General features: G+C 48.0%; 1 protein-coding gene across 4 annotated transcripts in view; it reads left to right on the top strand.

Moving 5' to 3' along the window:
* The window catches only part of Bcar3 (BCAR3 adaptor protein, NSP family member), a 109230-nt gene extending 89722 nt beyond the window's left edge, over positions 1 to 19508 (top strand). For all 4 annotated transcript variants that reach the window (XM_090334219.1, XM_090334220.1, XM_090334221.1 and 1 more), the window contains 7 exons: positions 1372 to 1475; positions 2891 to 3531; positions 10343 to 10458; positions 12684 to 12855; positions 15532 to 15643; positions 15869 to 16081; positions 19299 to 19508. In XM_090334219.1, the coding sequence (XP_090190345.1) occupies positions 1372 to 1475; positions 2891 to 3531; positions 10343 to 10458; positions 12684 to 12855; positions 15532 to 15643; positions 15869 to 16081; positions 19299 to 19474 (1534 nt within the window). In that variant the 3' untranslated portion in view covers positions 19475 to 19508. The remainder of the gene's footprint in view (positions 1 to 1371; positions 1476 to 2890; positions 3532 to 10342; positions 10459 to 12683; positions 12856 to 15531; positions 15644 to 15868; positions 16082 to 19298) is intronic.
* The last annotated feature ends 1708 nt before the right edge of the window (positions 19509 to 21216 follow it).

Below are 21216 nucleotides of genomic sequence, written 5' to 3'. Positions count from 1 at the left end.
GCAGATGTGGTGCTGTGGTTCAAAGTGGTAGAGTACTAGCCTTGAGCTGAAGAGTTCAGGGACAGCTCCAAGGCCCAAAGTTCAAGCCCCACGACCACCAACAACAACAACGAAGTAGAAATCACTAAGTAGAAATCTCTAAGTGAATGAAGTGGCATGACACGCTGCTGCTTTCTGGTATGTGGAGCCCATTATCACCTGGCACAGGCAGCAGGCCCAGAAACCCAGGTGGAGCTAGGGGTGGGCTGGGCATGAATGATGGCCTTGATGGCCCATCCCCTTCCTGCCGTACCCCTGTCCTGCCCTTCTTCAGTGGCTCCCACACGTCAGCTCTGGCGCAGGGCCACCCCACCCTGACGTCAGGCCCTCTGGTTGGCTGGCCAGGCCTCAGCAAAGGTGTGCCTTGCCAGCCAGGTTGTGTTCTGCCTTCCCAGCCCTGGGCTCCTGGAGTCTGACCTCTGTGATCACTGCTCAAATATAATTTCTCAGAAGCCATTTCCTTTTGGAATTTGCCCTGGGTCTTGCCTTATCGGTTGCTGGACTATCTCTGTTTGGAGTTTAGGGGTTTTATTGGTTTGGTTTGTCTGATGCTGGCAAAGGTAGGAGAAGACCTTCACCATTTCTGTAATGTAGAATGATCTGTGTTTCTGGGAGGGCCAGCTAAAGTTCAGGCCAACTTGCCTGGTGCCGTGCCTTTTCCTCCAGCAAGGCCGAGCCATTGCCAGCGCTCGTTAGAGCAGTTCCCAAGTGGAGTTAGAAAAGTTGCAGAAAGAATGCTGGCAAATGTGTCAAAAATCACCTTCATTCCTCCCCGAAGTAGCTGTGCACAGTAATGGGTGGCTTTTCTAAGGGAGGGGGGGGGAGCAATCAGTCAGTAGGCCAGCATCCAGGAGTCCAAGGTGATGGCGGGAAAGAAAAACCCCCAACTTCCTTCCAGCTGACACAAGAGCATGGTGGAACGTGCGTGTTCACATTCCTTCCCCAAGTCCTTCCCCCAGGGGTCTGAAAGTCATTTTAGGCTCTGTTAAAAGTATACATCCCACCCGATCCTCCCTGGCATATCATGAAGCTCTTACTCTGCTCTGTTGATGAGGATGGAGGGGCTCAGAGGAGGCAGCCTAGGACTTAGCTGCCCCAGTCACGGGCTGTGGGATGGAGCACACAGCCGGCCTTTATGAATGGCCTTGCCAGCCAGTCCTCCTCCGTGGACATTGCTTGCCTGTGCGGGTTCTGGGCAAGTGGTGTTGCTTTGCTTTGCTGGGTTTGGGTTTTTTTGGGTTTTGGGTTTTTTTTTTCTTTAGTTTCCATGACGTTGCCTAAAGGTTTTACTACTTAATGACACGTTTCTGCCCTGTTTGTCTTTGGCGTCAGGAATAAAGAGAAGAGTGGCAGCCAGCCTGCCTGCCTCGATCACATGCAGGACCGGCGGGCATTGGTCCTCAAAGCTCACCAGTCCGAGAGTCACCTGCCCATCGGTAGGTCTGTGGGAATGCCAGGGAGGAGGGGGCGGTGGGAGCCCCGTTTTCTTCAGGTGCCTGCCTCGTGTCATCAAGTCACTGTGTCTTAAACCTCCATGATGGCAGCCTGGAGGGGAAAGGACTGGGGAGGCTCTGCTTTCCACACACTCAGCTGGGTACTTCATGCTTACTGTAAGCAGGCATGATTATTTCTGGAAACTGAGGCACAAAGAGGTTAATGAAGGAGAATCCGCATCAAGTTTTATGGTTCCCATTGGATAACTAGCAGTCTTTAAAAAAAAAAAAAGTGCTCACTCCTTCAGTCCCCTCTTAAGGTTTTTGGGTTGGACTGGCCGGGGCACAGCAGTTGTCCATGGGAACTGCCCTTCTCTGGTCTCCTTCCAAGAGAGAATGATAAGGAAGAGGGTGTGGAAATCCAGTAAGCAGTTACGTTAATGGAGGAAGAGGGTTTTGTTTTGTTTTTTTTCCAATCCTGGGGCCTGAGCACTGTCCTTGGACTTTCTCAAGGCTAGTGCTCTACCACTTGAGCCACAGCACCACTTCCGGCTTTTTCTATGTATGTGGTACCAAGGAATGGAACCCAGGTCTTCATGCATGCTAGGCAAGCACTTTAACCACTAGGCCAAACTCCCAGCCCTGCTTTTGTTCTTTTTACAAGTAACTTTCCTGGGAGCCACAAATTGAACTTTTCCCAGTGCCCCCTTTGTGAAGTATTTCTGTCACCTAAGGAGTTGTCCCAGTGGCCCTGTGTCCCAGTGGCCCCGCTAGTAAGCTGTCCTTAATGCTGGCTGGGATCTGCTCTGGCTCTGCCTGAGAATGACTCAGGGCCCTCTGAGACTTCTGTTTCTTAGGGTGAGAAACTCTTGTATTACTCACCATTGTCCTTCGTGTTTTCCTGAACTGTGTTTCCCAACCTCAGTGACCATAAAATGATGTAGCTGGGTGGATGCCAGGCACACCTGGAATTCTAGCTGTTTAGGAGTCTGAGTTCTGAGGATTACAGTTTGAAGCTAGCCAGGCCAGAAAAGTCCATGAGACTCTTATGTGCAATGAGTCACCTATAAGCCAAAAGTCGAGCTTTGGCTCAAGTGGTAGAGTGGCAGCCTTGAACATGAAAGCTCAGAGACAGCTCCCAGACAGAGCCCCAGGACACACACACAGACACAGACACACACACACGCACACACCCCTATACCTACACCTGCACACACAGCTTCAGAAATTTAGAATTGGCCCAGAAATGTAGGGTGGGGCCTTATTAACCCTCTGGTAGTTGTAGGCTGGGTGTGGGGAGTCCGCTGTTTTCCAAGAGCACAGAGCGAGTGAGGCAGGACAGGCAGCTGTCTCTCGAGTTTCATTTGCTTCCTGTTCTCCATTCAGCTAATGTTTCTGTGACCTTCTCTTCTCCGTAGGCGGCAAGCTCCCTCCCCCATGCCCAGGCATGGACACAAACTCACCCGTGTTCAGGACTGGAAGCGAGCCCACGTTGAGCCCCGCGCTGGTCCGGAGGGTCTCCTCAGACACTCGGGCAGGGGAGGCTCTGCGGGGATCCGACAGCCAGCTGTGCCCCAAGCCACCCCCGAAGCCCTGCAAGGTGCCCTTCCTCAAGGCGCCACCTTCTCCGTCTGCCTGGCTCAACTCAGAGGCCAACTACTGTGAGCTGAACCCAGCATTTGCCACCAGATGCGACCGGGGGGCAAAGCTGTCCTCAGGTGCCCCAGACAGCCATGCAGAGCTGCTGACTGCCAGGCAGAATGGGGCACCGGGTCCCCGGAACTCTGGCATCAACTACTTGATTCTTGATGGGGACGATGGAGCCAGGCCTTGGGAGCCAGTGGTGACCCAGATGGACAAGGAGCAGGAAGACAAGACAGAGTTTGTGAAGCCCCTCATGGAGACTGTGTCCTCATTCCGGCCCAATGACTTCCAGTCTAAGCTCCTCCCTCCGGAGAACAAACCCCTGGAAACGGCCATGCTGAAGCATGCGAAAGAGCTGTTCACCCACCACGACCCCACGCTCATTGCCCAGCACATGCTGCACATGGACTGCAAGGTGCGTGATCCCTTCCCTGCCGCCTTCTGAGGGAGTCTGTCTGGCTGCCTCTCTGACCTCTCTGACCTTGCTGTGCTTTCCCGCTTAGGTGCTTTGCTCTGAGAATTTGTCTGATATAGCACAGGTGTGGGACTGGTTTACAGAGTGGGAACCATAATGGGTAATCTTTGTCCAACAGCAGCTTATAAACTTCACCCTGGACAGATGGAGCCCCGGACTGGGCCCGAGTCCAGTCCTGCTGGTGACCGGAGCTACTGCAGAATCCTCCTTCTCCCGTGTAGGTGTTTAAAAATTCTCCCTCGGAGCGGGGCGCTGTAGGCTCTCACCTGTAATCCTAGCTACTCAGGATCTGAGATCTGAGGATTATGGTTCCCATTAACTGTGCAAAATGTGGAAGTGGCACTGTGACTCAAGTGGTAGAATGCTAGCCTTGAGCATAAAGAGGCTTAGGGACAGTGTCTAGGTCTCAAGTTCAAGCCAAACCACCAACAGCAACAACAACAAAAATTCTCCCTTGGCCTCAACTCCATTCAGAACAGGTAAAGCTGGAGGCAAAGGAGAGCAGATTCCGTGGGCAAAATATCATTTCTGAGGCAGCCAGGCCTTGCTTTTAAAAATTTTTATTATATATTATTCGTATACATTACATATTTGTTGCCACTAAAATGGTCCTTAGGATCTTTACCTTAATGGGTTTGTGGGTTGTGTTGTTTTGTGTGTGTTTTCAATGTAGAAAAATTATAAGATGTAGATTAGGCGAAAAGACAGATCACAAAATCTAGTTAACTAGTAATCGCCATTGACAGCACTTGGTATATGTGACAATGCTACATTACCATTCGCTCCACTCACAAACACACACATGTAAGCATCACTTGTTTAGCACACACTGCCGTTGCCTGGAGATTCTATATTGCACTCAGTCTTTTATTGCACAACGCATCGTAGCAGACATTCTGTAACACGGAATCGGTGTGCTAACATCATTGACTGTGTGTTTGTATATGGAATGCCAGTACTGGAGCTTGAACTCAGGGCCTCATGCCCTTGCTTCATTGTTGGGCTCAAGCCTAGGGCTCTACCACTTGAATCACACCTGCACTTCTGACATTTCCTGTGTTAATTGGAGATGTCTCTCTCCCCACTCCACCGCCCGAGTCCCTGGGCTTGACCTTAGGGCCTGGGCACTGTCCTTGAGCTGCTTCCACTCAACGCTAGCACTTCTACCACTTGAGCCGGAGCACCACTTCCAGCTTTTTCTGTTTAGATGGTACGGAGGAATCAAACCCAGGGCTTAATGCATGCTGGGCAAGCACTCTACCACTAACCCCCATTCCCAGCCCTAGAGATAGTCCTCTGAACTTTTCTGCCCAGGTTGGCTTTGAACCACGATCTCATCCTCCTGGGAGTAAGCTAGCCTTACAAGTATGAGCCTCCACTACCTGAATTTCATTACTTTTGAAAGGAAATAGTTGTTTCAGGTTTGGTGGCATTTTGTTCAAAGTAGCTTCTAAGAAGCCTTATCCTTCAGAGAGAAAAGTCTAGATCACCAGTGTCACAGGCTGGGGTGAGAGACCTCAGCCTACCTCCTCAGTTTTAATTGCCTGTTCCTGGGCGAGTTGTTTTGTGTTTGCCAGTCCTGGGTTAAACTCAGGGTCTGCACTCAGTCCTCAGTCCTGCGCTTCTTTTGCTCAAGACTAATGCTCTACCACTTGAATCACAGCTCCATTTCCAGCTTTTTTTTTTTTTTTTTTGGTGGTGCTGGTTGAGTGGAGATAAGGATCTCAACCAGTGGTTCACACCTGTAATCCTAGCTACTCAGGAGGCTGAGATCTGAGGATCAAGGTTCAAAACCAGCCCAGGCACGTAAGGACCTGAGACTCATATCCAGTTAACTTCTAAAAAATGGGAAGTGAGGATTGGCTCAAGGGTAGGGGTAGCCTTAAACTGAAGAGCTCAGGGACAACGCCCAGGCCGAGTTCAAGCCCCCTGACACCCCCCCCACACACACACACACAAAAGAATCTCATAGCTTTTCCTGCCCAGGCTGGATTATAGGCATGAGCCACTGGAGCCCAGTTTGTCCCTTGGTATTTGATAAGGCCTCAGTGAAATTTAAATCCTTTAAAAAATATATTTAAAGCCCCATTTAATTTACAGGTAAGGGAACTCCAGCTTCAGAGGTCAAGGCTTATTTAAGAACTGGATTTTCTTCCCAAGTCAGGAATCGTGTCTAGAAATCCAGCCCCTGAGAACTCCCCAGAAGTTCTGGAGTTGATTAAGGAATTGACCACGCAGCCACAGGGGACATTAAGTAACTGCTGATTGCCCTGAAAGCAAGAAGTGCTCTGGAGACTTAGTAACCAGTGAACCCCACTGCTTAGGCTGGGAGGAGGTGCTGCTCAGCAAGCCCTGAGAATGAAGCCAGGAAATGGCTGCTCTGGAAAAGCAAGGCTTGCTGCCAGGTGGCCTTGGCAGTGATAATTTGCTTTGTCACACACCTTACTTGAAAGCAAACTAAACCTGTCAGGAGGTAAAAAGACGGATAGTTTCTTTTCCTTCCTTCCTTCCTTCCTTCCTTCCTTCCTTCCTTCCTTCCTTCCTTCCTTCCTTCCTTCCTTCCTTCCTGTTCTGGGGCTTGAACTCACAGCTTGGGCACTGTCCTTGGACCTTCTCAAGGTACTACACTACCACTTGAGCCACAGCACCATTTCCAGCTTTTTATTATGTGGTACGAGGAATCAAACCCAGAGCTTTCTGCATGCTAGGCAAGCACTCTTCTACTAGGCCACGCTTCTGGCCCCTGGCCCCTGGCCTGAAGATTTCTGACTCAGCAAGTCCATCCCGCTGGGCTCCAGATCTGAGGGAAGGGCCATGCAGGGACATTTGTCATAACCTGCTGGGAACCTGTCTGACCTCTGTACAGGAAGCTCTTGGTGGAAACCTGGACCTGGCTGACAACAGCTGCATTCCCCCAGGAAAGGAATTCTGTGTCTTGGACAGGGCTTGTTGACAGTCAGGGGGAGGAGATGCCTGCTCGCTGCAGGAAGTCTACAACCTTCCATAGCCTTTGACAGCCAAGAAATGAGAGCTTGAGTGGGAACTTACTTGATCTCAACTGGAGATTGTGCTGTCTGCCTTTGGGCATCTCTGAGAGGGGCTTGGGTCCCTCAAAAGTAAGGAGGAGCCAGATTGGACTTTCCCAGCCCCACCGGAGCCTGGGGCTATGTGCAATCCCCTTCCTCCACTACTTCCTATTCTCCCCCTAGAACCAGTGTCCCTGACTTCCCCCTCCTCAAACACAGCCAGACAGGGCCACCAGGTGCCAGGCACTGGCGCTGGGCAGCATCTGAGGCCCATATGCCCACAGCCTGGGTGCTGATTCTCATTAAGGCCCCTAGAACAGTGAGGGGGGTCATGAAGGCTGGGGGCTCTGCCTGACAGAGTCCAAGCGGGCCAGGTGAGGAGCTGAGAGCCCCTCCAAGCCTGTACAGAGGCGCCTTCCACACCAATGCTTCTAGAACACAGCTATTCTCCCACCTTCTTGTCTTTGCCCCTGGAAGTGAGGCTATGTAGTTTTGGAGCTTGGCCTCTGCACACGAACTGCCTGAGTCTAAATCCCACAGTTGATACATCCGCTCCATGACGGGCTCTTTCTTTTCTTTGTGTGTGTGTGTGTCATGGGACTTGAACTCTGGGTCTGGGCACTGTCCCAGAGCTCTTCAGCTCAAGGCTACCACCCTACCCTTGAGCCAAGCCCCACTTCCCATTTTCTAGAGGTTAATTGGAGATGAGAGTCTCAGGTCCTTTTGTGCCCCAGCTGGCTTTGAACCTTGATCCTCAGATCCCAGCCTCCTCAGTAGCTAGGATTACAGGCGTGAGCCACCATCACCCTGGGCAGCTTGCCTGTTCTACCGTGTGTGTAAACATTTATTAGGTGTGCTTCTGTAGTATGCCAGGCTAGCACATAGCCTCTTCCTTGAAGGGGACCACACTGGAGGTAAAGGAGGACAGTGGCCATGTACAGGTGGCCCACGCCTGTAATCTTAGCTACTTAGGAGGCTGAGATCTGAGGATTGTGGTCACAGCCAGCCAGGCCATGAGTCTGGCCATGGAACTCTTAGTTCCAATTAACCACCAGAAAGCAAGAAGTAGAGCTGTGGTGTAAGTTGTAGAGCTCTAACCTTGAGCAAAAAAGCCCAGAGACAGCATCCAGACCCTGAGTTCGAGCCCCAGGACTGGCATGGGGGCAGGGGGGGAAGGGGAGGAAGAGGAGGAAGAGAGGGAGAAGGAAGGTGAGGGAGAGGGCAATTTGGGAACTTGAGCCACAGACCCTCTGGGAAGTCTCTGCACAGGTGGTGGTCCCTCGGTGAGGTCTGAGGGCAGAGAGGGGTTCCAGGATGAGTTGGCAGTCTGCATAGATGACAGGTAAATGGAGAAAGTACGGCAGCTAGCAACGGGATATGTATGTGGAGATGCGGAAGCCATGGGGAAAGAGGCCGACTCAACAGGATTCCATGTGCAGGGTAGAGGGGATGGGACTGGGGTAGAATAGGGAGAGCCTTTCCTTTGAAGTTTCTAAGTTTCTACCTTGAGGCTCACACTGCGTCTCTGTGGGCAAAACACTACCAGTAACTGAGGGGCAGACCCATGAAAGTAGGGGTGTAGATCTGAGTTCTCTGTGCAGGGGCAGCAGAGACCATTCGCAAGCCGGACAATGTCATTGCATTCTAGAAGGCCCAGTGACACTAGAGAGGAAGGCTGGCCCTGGATCACCACAGCAGCCTCTGAGGCCACTGGGCGAAATAAATGAGAGAACCCAGAAATTCAGCAGCTAGGGTGACAAGATGGAGAGCAGGGAGAGGCTGAAACACCTTGTTAGGCACCTGTGCTACCCTGTCCTGTGGATTCAGCCTGCCATAGGTGAGTGCTCCTTCCTTGGTATGTCCTGAGACCTAACCTAGGTCCTCCAGTCAGGCTGTGGGTCGCCTTGGATTATAGCTCAGTCCAGGCAAGCAGGTACAGCCCCAGGAAAGGGACCCAGAGACATAGTGACACAAGAGACACTGGAACCCTCTTGATTTCAAAATTGGGATCCCAGGGCTGGGAGTTTGGCCTACTGGTAGAGTGCTTGCCTAGCATGCATGAAGACCCGGGTTCCATTCTTGGATGCCACATACATAGAAAAGGCAGAAGTGGTGCTGTGGTTCAAGTGGTAGAGCGGTAGCCTTGAGAAAGCCCAAAGATGGTGCCCAGGCCCTGAGCTAAAAGAGCCCAGGACTGGGGGGAAAAAATGGGATTCTAGAATGCCTGGTAATAATTTCAGGACAAAACTGAATCCATGTCTAATCCTTGGAGTCTACAGATTAGAACTCGTTCAAAAGACACAGGCTTGAAACCTCTGACAGGCTCGCTGTCTACACTGGGTGTGTGTGTGTGTGTGTATACAAATACCATATAAGAATCCTACTTTCAAGCATGGATGCTCATAAGGAAATGCAAGCCGGGCACCAGTAGCACCTGCCTTAACACTTGAGGAGGTTATTCAGTGAGACTCTTCCTTCCAATTAACCACCAGAAAACTGGAAAGTGGAACTATGGCTCAAAGTGATAGAGAACTAGAATTGAGCAAAAGAGCTCAAGGACAATGTCTAGGCCCTGAATTCAAGCTCCACAACTGACCCTGTCCCCCAAGTTTAGGGGCTTTTTTTTTCCACATGCAAGGCCTGCTTTCTGAGCTGCCTCTTGGCAAGGTGGTTAAGGTACTGTCTCTGCCAAAATCTAGCTAGAATCTTCCCCTTACACGGGGTCTGGTGACTCACAACTTAGATTTTCAAATAGCTTTTGGGGGTTTAGTCTTAAAAAATAATTGGCAAAGTCCTCGAGAAAGACAAACTTAGTAGTTGTGTTACAAATGGGGAAATTTAGGCCAGTGAGCAGAATTGAGAATGCACTGAGGATTCTGCATCCTGTTCTGGGGTCTGCTGCTGGACAGCCTGTCCTGCAAGCTTCTCTCCCAGGGCTGACAGTAGTTTTCCTTTGCTCAACCACAGCAGTTACAGGTCAGGGTTAATAACAGCAGCTGCATTCCAGATGCTTGTTTGAGGTCTATTATGAGGATATCTGTACCAGTCATACGCCTGGGATAATGACAGCCCACCAGATGCAGGAGAGGAACTGTCCAGTTTGTTTCAGAGACATACTGACTCTGGTGTAGGGTGTCAACTGAACGCACAGTAATCTGTGAATAGCTAGCTAAATGCCTTATTTTGAGAAACTGATTACAATATAGAATTGAGATGTGGTAAGGACTGCTTAGAACACAAAGATTTTCTTTCAAGGAAACGCTCTCAGGAGGCAGCCACGGGTATGTTTGAGACAATAAGGTTTTTAATCACTAGATGGTTTTAATAGTTTCCAGACGTACATTGTATGAGCTGCACCCAGGAGAGGCGTCATTCTGGGCAACAGCAGCCAGCGCTGGCTGTGAAGTGAAAACATGAATGTCAAAGCCTGGGGCTGAGGCGAGCAGGGGTGGGGTTCTGCTGCCTCTCTGCAGGGGAGGGTCTTCCTGCTGCCGGCAGGATCCAGCCTGTGTCAGACCAAAGCCTCATGCAAGTAAATTGTTCTTTTGCTGGACAAGAACACATAGCAGGTCTGCAGGCCAGTTTAGGAGTTTCCCCTAGACTTTGTTACGTCTGTGTGTGTGTGTACTAACACAAATATGTAAGAATCATTTTTTCACATTAATTCAACACTTAAAGAGCATTTCCAGTCCTTTCTTCCTGAATTTGAACTTGGCCTCCCACAGGTTGTCAGGATACTTGAAGTCTCAGAAGAGGTGAAAAGAAACATGGGCGTGAGCTCCGGGCTGGAACTCCTCACCTTGCCTCATGGGCACCAGCTGCGCCTGGACATCATGGAAAGGTGAGCAGCACGGTCGTATTTCCTACCCTTTCCACTCCTTGAGGCAGTCACCCTGCCCCAGGGCTCTGCATGGTTGGTACCCGGAGGCTCTTCTCAGAGAGCTGAGCCAGAGAATTCCTGGAGACAAGTCTGCGACAAGAACACCAGGGTGGATGGGGAGATTGGCTGAGGTCAGTGGTTCCCTGCTGTACAGCAGACTCTTGAGCTGCAAGCCTTTGTCACTTTGGAGTTTAAGGTTGAGTAATTAGGTGGGAGATGGGAAAAGCTGGGAAGTTTTCAACCATTTCGTTAAGGGATAGATGGGGGTGAGGGGTGCCAGGCGTCAGAATATTCTTCACCTGCTTCTTAGGAAAAGCCAAGGCCCTTAGTATCTGAGCAAGGTAAGTGTTTTAAAGGTACAAGATTTAGCCAGGTACCAGTGGCTCACACTTACAATCCAAGCTAAGATATGAGCATCGGAGGCTCAAAGCCAGACCAGGAGGAAAGTCTCTGAGATTTTTATCTTCAGTTAACCACTAAAAAACTTGTAGTGGCACTGTGGCTCAAAGTCATAGCACACAGCCTTGAGTGAAAAGGCTCAGAGAGCTGAGTGCAGTGGCTCACGCCTGTAATCCTAGATACTCAAGAGGCTGAGATCTGAGAATCTTAGTTCAAAGCCAGCCCAGGAAGGAAAATCCCATGAGATTCTTACTTCCAGTTCATTACCAGACACCCCAAAGTGGCAATGTAGCTCAGAGTAATCGAGTGCTGGCCATGGGCAAAATGCTCAGGGACCGAGCCCAGGCCCCAGGTTCAAGCCCCATGACTGAAAACTAAAGTGACCCAGGCATTTTGGAGGTGCTTTGACCTCCTAGCCACAGATGCCTCTGGTCAACTATATAAGGTTGGTAAGGGAGGGAGGGAGGGAGAGGCCAACAGACTTTGAGGCACACCCATGGTGTAATGCTGCAGGAAATTATAGACCTGACTTCTAAATTGCCCTACTTTTCCTAAGGGAGCCCAATGACCTGGCTTCTCAGTTCCACCAACTTCCTGTCTGGTCTCTGGACTGCATGGTCATCCCTGCACTCCCACTTCTCCCTAGACACAGCTCAGCCTGAATGTCCCAGGTGCCAGGCCTTATTTAACAGGATTATTGGGGGGGTGTGCATGGGCTCTGGGCCAGGCTGTGGCCAGGTTCAGAGCTTTTCTCTTGGCTGTTTCCTGACTTCACTCCTGTCAACACCCTTGGCCTTTTCTTCTCCCTAATTGCTGTTTGTGGGGAGTACCTGCTGCACCTAGGCCAGGGACATAGAATCTGCTGTAACACTGCATGGAGTGTTAACACGACAAAACAGCTCTTCAGCGACTACTACCAATGACTTATGTAAGACCTAACATGTCCATCTTCAATGGAGAAAGACAAGACTAGTCCAGGGAGAGAGAAGGGGACATATAAACAAAAGGAGGCAGAAGAAATGATTGGAGGGAGCCAGGTATGCCCCTCCCCATTAGCCATCTCTTCCCAAGGCTGGCAGAGCAGTTAGGTACCAGCCAAGGGTTGCTCCTCACCTGGGACAGAACAAGGCAGAGGAGCCACACGTTCAGCTGTGAACTTTCAGGCCAATGTGGTTCCAAAGGCCTGTTGTATTTAAGTAGCATGCCATAAAGTCACCCCAGCACTCACCCACAGCCTGAGACAGTTGAATTCAGACAATTCCAGCCCAGGGCCTGGATTTACAGCCTATGCATGTTTCCTGCCGCTGGCTGGCCCCCTTTATAGTTTTGTTGTCACTATAGAAGAGATCGCCCTGCTTCCTGCCAGGGTCTGTGAGGTTGACCCCAAGAGTTTCAGATGTGAAAAGGGAGGCTTGTGGAGATACAACTTTATTAGTCTGAATGTGTAGCAGATCCCTGGCTCCATTCGCACCCCTCTCCTGGATCAAGCATGTCTTATGTTTCTGCCTTTCCAATCCCACATGGTTCAGTGCTTGTGGCCTCCTCAGGGTGAGATGCTGTGTGTGTAGGGGTCCCCTCTGATGGTGGAAGTGGAGGTCAAGCAGCTGCAGCTTTTGACTGTCTAGCACACTCTTCAGCCAGTCCTGGGCCCTGGCACACTACCACTTGAGGATGGCCTCTACGGAGATCAGATTGAGCTGCCCGTAGGCACACACATAGCCCTGTTTCTGGCCCTGTTTCTCCCAGTCTCACTGAGCTGAGGCTGAGCACGCCCTCCTCCCTCTCAGACACAGCACGATGGCCATTGGCGTTGCAGTGGACGTCCTGGGCTGCACCAGCTCCCTGGAGGACCGAGCAGCCACCCTCAACAGGATCATCCAGGTGGCCGTGGAGCTGAAGGAGGCCATGGGAGATCTCTATTCTTTCTCAGCCATCATGAAGGCTCTGGAGATGCCTCAGGTAAGGCACCTACCTGCATTGTGCAGCCTTTCGGGCTCCACAGAGGTCTTCACACTCATGCCTGGCAAATGACAGGCTGTTTTGTCAACCTCAGAAGCTAAACTGAACCTTTGCAAAAGCTGTGTGCATTAGCAGCAACCAAGAGCATGCGCCCAGGCCCTTTGGTTGTGTTTATGAAAACAGCGGGCAACTGCTGACAGTGCGGGCTTTGTCTTTGTTGTTGCACACTAACAATAGTTACCCTCAGGAACAATCCGTGCTCCTGAGAACCAGATGGAATGAGGCACCTGGCTGCAGCGTGTGGTGAAACCGAGGCAGATCCCTTGCTCACTTGCCATTTTGCTCCCTAACAGATTTTCTAAAATGGGGCCTTGAAATTGATCTGTATTAGACAAAAATATCATGGACTTTTCTGCCCAGGCTAGCTTTCAACCTTGATTAGCTAGGATATCAGGTGTGAACCACTGGTGTCCAGCCTCGTAGAGGAACTCGTTTGAAATGACAGTCGTGTAAGCCAAGTCTGCTACTGGTTTAGTTTCAGAGTCAAAAACAGTCTGTGAAATCTTGCCAGGAGTTCACTAAAAACTCACCGTTGCACTGAAAGAGACAGCTATAATCACAAGTGCTGCAAGTTAAAACATGGAAGGAACTTAACTTCCCCAGTTAAAGCAATATCAACTTAAAAAAGCAAGAAGCTGAACAAGAGTACCCGCTCCTTCAACAACTGCAGTTGTTACAAGAGCTTTCGAGATGTTTTTAATTTGAAATGAGCAATCCATAGGGGCTGCCTGATTTCCATGATTCCTACCATGCTAAGAATTATAGACCCACATTTAAGTATTTTAAATTTACATCTTTTCCTTCCTCCAGAACTGCTTATTTTGACAGCAGAGCCCTGGGTAAAAGCTCAGGCCAGAGCTTCCTCTGTGTGGAAGAACTCTGTGTGTGCAGCAGTTAGGGACCAAACCAAGCCCAGTGCCTGTGGGAGGGTTCCTCTCCAGCGATGTCAAACCTTTTTTTCCTGCAGACTCTCACTGGTTACAGGGGTAAGAGGAAGGGATACCCACCTCCGTGTGAGCCATGAAGAAGGTGTCAAACTGGGGGAAAGCCTGGGAGAGTGCTTGTCTAGCATGCACGAAGCCCTGGGTTCCGTTCCTCAGTACCACGTAAACAGAAAAAGCCAGAAGTGGTACTGTGGCTGAAGTGATTCAGTGCTAGCCTTTTGAGCAAAACAAGCTCAGGATGCTATCCAGGCCCTGAGCTCAAACCCCAGGACTGGCAAAAAAAAAAACCTCCCTACTATGACAGCCTCTGCCCTCTCTTGGAAAGACACCTGTGGTCAGGAGTTCATAAGCAAGGCAGGGCCACAAGAAGAGAGCCCATGGTTGGACAGATCTGCTGGTGTGAACCCTTCATCTTGAAGGAAAAGGGGGACATAGAGGTCAAGGAAAAAGAATCAGCCTCTACCACTTACCAGCTGGGAAATCCTGAGCTGCTGCCTGATCTCTTCACCTGCATCATAGTATTGTGAGGATTAGGAAATGCTTCAAATACCATGTTCCCTAGTCTCATGTAGAATCGTAAGACTTGCTGGTTTGTGTGGAGACTGAGATCAGAAGATATGGTTCAAAGCCAGTCTGGGCAGGAAAGTCCATGAGACTTAATTCCAGTTAATCATGAAAAAGCCACAGAACTACAGCTCAACTGTTAAGAGTGCTGGCCTTAGTATTAAAAACACATCAGCAGTTCCTGGAAATATACCTTATAGATTTTCACACTGGTACACATTTGTAAAACTCATAAGGTCATTTAGCTATCTACACTTAACTACAGTTTATCCATATGTTGTAGCATTATACACAAGTTTAAGAAAACAAAGTTACTTTACATGCAACCTATAGATGTGGAATCATTTCCAAGCAAGGAACAACTCAGTTTACAGTGTGATGTGTTTAAAGAGGGGCAGTGTAGGGTCAGGAGTTTGGCCTAGTGGTAAAATGCTTGCCTAGCATGCACGAAGACCCGGGTTCGATTCCTTCGTACCACATACATAGAAAAAAGCTGGAAGTGGTGCTGAGGCTCAAGTGGTAGAGCTCTAGCCTTGAGAAAGTCCAAGGACAGTGCTCAGGCCCTGAGCTCAAGCCCAGGACTGGCAAAAAAAACCAAAAACAAAAAGAGGGGCAGTGTAGAGGTGTGTGCACACACACAAGCAGGCAAAGAGCTCGTTTATTGGGCTGGGTCATCAGAGCAAAATGGTGAGGTAATTTCTTTCATTTACAACTGCTTGGGACATTTTTGCCATGCATATGTTATTATTAACTGTGTGTGTATGTGCCAGTACTGGGGCTTGAAATCAAGAACTTGTGTTGTCCCTTAGCTTTTTTTCACTCATACCTAGCACTCTACCACTTGAGCTTAACAAACCCAAGATATGAATCTCTGATTTCTCTTCCTGGCGGCCCAGGAACCTTGGTCCTCAGGTCTTACCCTCCTCCTGAGCAGCTGTCTTTACAGCCACTGGCATCCAGCAGGAAGGTACTTTTAAAAATAGAGCTTTTGGGGAGTAGGAATGTGGCTTAGCGGTGGAGTGCTTGCTTAGCATGCACAAGGCCATTCCACATAGTTTTTTTTATAAAATAGCCTTTTCTAAATTAGGAGCACCTTTCTTGCTTCTAGATCACCAGATTAGAAAAAACTTGGATGGCACTGAGGCACCATTTCACCCAGACTGCCATTCTCTATGAAAAGCAGCTGAAGCCCTTCAGCAAGATTCTACATGAGGGCCGAGGTGAGTGTGGGGGAGGGGAGGGGGGCACAGGGAGGCCTTGCGCTGTGTCCGGTGCGGGGCTGTGGGAGGTTCCCGGAGGCGTTGGGAGCAGATGACAGCACCATCAGAGGAAATGTCTGCAGTTGCCATAAGACGACACAAGCCTCTGAGAGTCACTTTGTTCTATGATTAATGTTCAACAAGACCTAACAGAAAACTTTACTCCTTGTACTCCTTGTTCCTCAGCGACTACATGTGTCCCCCCTAACAACATATCCATTCCACTGCTGATGCCTCTTGTCACCTTAATGGAGCGCCAGGCTGTCACTTTTGAAGGAACTGACATGTGGGAAAAAAACGATCAAAGCTGTGAAATCATGCTGAACCACTTGGCCGCGGCCCGTTCGATGGCTGAGGCTGCAGACAGCTACCGGAGGAATGCGGAGAGGGTCCTGGCAGGTACGAGCTGGCTGTTGTAGTTGGGATGAATGACAGAACAATTAGAAAAAGCTACCAGACCCAGACCCTTTGTTGTTTGTCCCAGGGTTGGGAACTAAACAAAAAAGAGGAAAATAGAAATCTATAAGAAATGACCACTTTCCCCTATACAAAGACCCAGGTGTCCTGTTCTGTGTGTAGTGTCTGGTGGAGAACCTGAAAAGATGGGCAAGGAAGAGCAGCCAGCACTGGCACCAACCTCGTTGGTAGTACTGAGAAAAGGAGAGAGGGGTTTTAGCTAGACTTCATCTGTATTCCTCTTCCTTCGCAGCCACACTGGACAGTAAGCTGCGCTTCCCTGAGCATCTGGCCCGGGAGAAGGCTGTGTAAAGGGAGCTTTCGTAAGCACTTGGTGAACATAAACATTTATCATGGGCCTTCACGCCTGTAATCCTAGCTACTCAGGAGGCTAAGATGTGAGGATCACAATTCAAGGCCAGCCTGGGCAGGAAAGACTGAGACCCTCATCCCCAATAAATTACCAAAAAAGCCAGAAGTAACACTGTGGCTGTAGCTTGAGGACACTGCGCAGGCCCGGCAAAAAATAAAAAAGGGAAGGACAGTGTAATAACACAGACTCATGTGGAGAAAACTGAAAAAAAGGAAAAATATTCCAATGATTTATAAGCACAATAGTCAGCCATAAAACAGAGGGGAGATTCCGTTTCAGAAGGCAAACACAGATTCATAAGACAGCTTGGAACCTAAGCCATGGGAATCCAGCACTCTCCATGCAGGATGGTGGCTTAGGAAGGATTCCATCTGGGAGAGGCACTCTGCTTCTGTGGAGGGGATAGGCTCTAACCATGACAATGGTCAGGTGCTAATTGAAAAAACTCTTCCAAGACCTACCCTTTGATCCACAACTTGCAGAGCTGTGTGGGACAGAGTAAGCCTATCATTTTCTTTTAAAAGAAGGTTGCTGCTGAAGAACCATAATTTGGGACTGCACAGTATGCTGTAGGTAACAGTGCCGTAGACGTGGTTTTCTCACCCACCTCCAGATGCTTCGATCTGGGGGGCAAGGGTATAGTTATATTCTAACACTAGTAAAGGAGGAGAAGCACATACTTGTCCCTCCCTGAGCAGACCTGCCTGAGGATCTTAAGGCCAGACTGTGGATCAAGAAAGAAGCATATGTAAATGTTCTTGATCGATTTTGACAAAGGCGCCAAGATAATTCACTGATAAAATACAATTTTTCTACCCAGGTACTAGTGACTCACAACACCTATAATCTTAGGTACTCAAGACAAAGATGAGATTGAGTTTTAAAGCCAGCCAAGCAGGAAAATCCATGAGACTGTTAAATTACCAAAAAGCTGGAAGTGGAGCTAGCATAGAACACACAAATTCAGGGACAGCATACAGTCCTGAGTTTAAGGCCCAGTACCAGCACACACACAAAAGCATCTGAATCCTTACATCATACAATACACAACAATCCAACACAAAATAGAAAAGCTAAAGTAGATGGGCCCAGTGGCTCACGCCTGAAATCCTAGCTACCAGGAGTGTAAGATATGAGGATCAAGGTTCAAAGCCAGCCCGGGCACTAAAGGACCTGAGACTTTTATCTCCAATTAACCTCTAGAAAATGGGAAGTGGGGCTTGGCTCAAGGGTAGGGCAGTAGCCTTGAGTTGAAGAGCCCAGTGACAGTGCCCAGGCCAAGCTCAAGCCCCATGGCCCACAAGGGAAAAAAAAAAAAAAACTAAAGTATAAAACCTCTGAATAAAATCATAATTTGTACTTTTGGTTTAGGCAAAAATGACTGGCACACACAAAAAGTTTTCCCTTGGAACAGGATTTGGCCTAGTGGTAGAGTGCTTACCTAGCATGCACGAAGACCAAGGTTCGGTATCACATGCATAGAAAAAGTTGAAAGTGGTGCTGTGGCTCAAGTGGTAGAGTCCCAGCCTTGGGGAAAGCCCAAGGACAGTGCTTAGGCCCTCCCTGAATTCAAGTCCCAGGACTGGCCAAAAAAAAAGTTTTCTCTTCAAAACAAATGAAGTGGAAAAGTGAGATACACACTAGGGGAAAATATTTGGTAAATGTCTATCTGATACATGACTTATCCTCAAAATACACAGCCCTTTTACAAATCGAGGAAACAGTAGTTAAACAGAAAAACGTAGAAACTTGGACACCTGATGAGAGAAGATAGACAAATGGTAACCACATGAAACAATTCATAAGTCATTAGGGAAATGTAAATTTGAGTCACAATGAGATGCTACCCTATTCTATGTAGAATGGCTATGAAACCAAAAAACATTGGCTGTACATGGAGGAAATAGACACTATATTTGTTGCCAGAGTAAGTAACATGAAACTAACATTTTGGACTCAGGACCCAGGTGCTGTCCCTAAGTTTTTGTGCTCAAGGCTAGTGTTCTACACTTGAATCACAGCTTCTCTTCTGGCTTTTTAGTTTACTGAAGATGTGAATCGGACTTATCTACCCAGGCAGGCTTTGAACCATCAGCCTCCAGCGTAGCTAGGGTTATAGGGCATGAGCCACCAGTGTCTGGCTTTATGACTCTTACGAACTTATCACATGATCCAGTAATTGTGTTCCTAGAAAAATGAAGACATATGTCCCCACAAGGAAGTATGCCCAGTTTCTAACATTATTCACAGTAGGCAGAACCTGGAAACACCTGATTTTTTTATCCCCAGACAAAACCTGTTACGGCCATAAAATAAATACTCCTCAGCAAAAACAATGCATAGTGGATAATATGGAATATACAGCAACAGACCAGCAAACAGAGAAACCTGACAAAATGCCAACTGTCCAGTTCCATTTATATCAAGTTTGTAGAGAAGACAAAACAGGTCTGAGGTTGGTTCAGGCCTAGGGAAGAAACAAGAATTGGCTATGAAGAAGTATTAGAGAACTTTCTAGGCAGTGTTCTAAACTGTGTACATTTACTGCCTTAACCTCCACAGCCCAAACAGTAAATACATACTGGTCCACCCGTAGGGCTTCTACACAAATTTCATTTCTGCTTGTCTCAGTGGCTTGTTAGTCTTTCTTTGAAGCTGCTCAGGTTCTTGAAGGTGGACAAGTAAACCTGGAAAAGTAAATTCATATCCATTCTACTTTAAACAAATCATCATGTATAGCACTGTTTTTGGCAGAACCGGTTACCTGTTTCCTTTCATTTTGATTAGGTTTTCAACCAGATGAAGAAATGAGCGAGATCCTCAAGACTGAGTTCCAGATGCGGTTGCTGTGGGGCAGCAAGGGTGCCGAGGTTGCTCAGGTGGAGAGATACGAGAAGTTCAACCAGATTCTAACTGCCCTCTCCCGAAAACTGGAACCTCCTGGGAAGCAGGCAGAGCTCTGAGCACTGTCCAGAACCGGAAGGTCAAGCTTTGCCACTTGCTTATCTGATAAACAGATACCATGTAAATCTGAATATACAGGCTTTTGATAGCCGTGGATGTTAAATGTGTACACTGCACAGAGCACACTTATTTATGAACTGTTTAAAATTACTACTGATTTTTAAATTAGTAATTTATTATTAAGGATAGCTATTATAATGTTGATCAGCCAATATAAGAGATCGATTTACTATAGAGCATCTGGCTAGTTTAGTTGTAATTTCATGTCAGATAACTGTAAATAAGAGTTTTTTTTAAAAAAAGCATGAAACATTTCAGAGGGTATCAGTTGTATGATATTCTTTAAATATGAAAGATTGTAAATAGTCATGAATGAAAATATATCTTTTGTGAAACACTTGTATCCAGTCTCTCTAAACTGAACTCATCTTAAGTGAACTCTGAAGACATTCCCTTCCCAAACCTCTGGCAGTACCCTCACAGACACAACCAGAAATAACCCTTCAGTAGTTACCAATACTTGTAAGTCCAGTCAGGGTGACATCGTGAAGACAAAACCATAACACAACCTTGACTGACCAAGATTTTTGTCTTGTTTTTATGCTAGAACTGGGCATTGAATTTGGGGCTTGGGTGCAGTCCCACAGCTTTCCCACTCAAGACTGGTCCTCTACCACATGAGCCACGGCTCCATTTCTAGTTTTTTGCTAGCTAACTGGAATTAAAGGCTTTACCAGTGCTTCAGCTATCCCTTAACCCTGACACCTAAAATGAACCATCACACCACAAAACATATCTGGCTTCACATATAGCTTTCAAGAACAAAATTACTGTAATTGTCTGTGGCGACAACTTGGAACTTCAGACAGGGTCTGGAGCAAGATTCGCCAAAGTCAAAATGAATAATTGATTTGGAGTGGTCTTTGAGTGATAACATGTCTCTCCTACAAGATATAAAAACTCATTCGAGTTAAGAAACTCAGAAACTTAATGACAAAATGGTATTACTAGCCAGGTGCTGGTGGCTCACGCCTATAATCGACTAGCCTGTAAACTACTCAGAAGGCTGAGATCTGATGATTATGGTTCGAAGCCAACCTGGGCAAAAAACATCCCTGTGAGATTGACTCTTCTAATTAACCACTCAAAACCCAAAAGTGATACAAGTGGTAGGACACTACCCTTCAGCACAAAGAGGCTCAAGAACAGTGCTCAGGCCCACACCCTGAGTTCAAGCTCCACAACCCACAAAAAAAAAAAAGTATTGCTGACCTGTCTCTTCTGGCTTTTCCTTTTATGTAGTACTGAAGAATCAAACCCAGGGCTTCATGCATGCTAGACAAGTATTCTACTACTAAGCCACATTCCCAACCCAAAGATGACTTTTAAAATAATTCTTGAAGTGGAGCTGTGGCTCAAGGGGTAGGGTGGTAGCCTTCAGCTAAAGAGCTTTAGGGACAGCACCCGGACCCAGCGTTCAAGTCCCATGACTGACAATAAAAAAAGAAAAAAAAAGATTCATAAAATAATTCTTGAAGTGATTAAGCAAATGGAAAGGGTGGGCGCAGGGATGGCTCCTGAGCTGGAAGTTTAAGTGCCCATGTGAGGCCCCAAGTTCAAAAACAAGGCTCCTTACCTTGTAACATCACAACACAACATAGATGAATTAAGAACCTACATGCGAAAGGCAAAAAAGTCATTTTCCATGAGATTCAATGAGATAAAAAGGAATAGTTATAAG

This window comes from Megascapheus bottae, chromosome 6 (assembly GCF_031878675.1).
Source record: "Megascapheus bottae isolate mThoBot1 chromosome 6, mThoBot2.hap1, whole genome shotgun sequence".
NCBI classification, from domain to species: Eukaryota; Metazoa; Chordata; class Mammalia; order Rodentia; family Geomyidae; genus Megascapheus; species Megascapheus bottae.
Note: the sequence above shows the minus strand (reverse complement) of the source record. Positions and strands in the feature narration are given on the sequence as shown.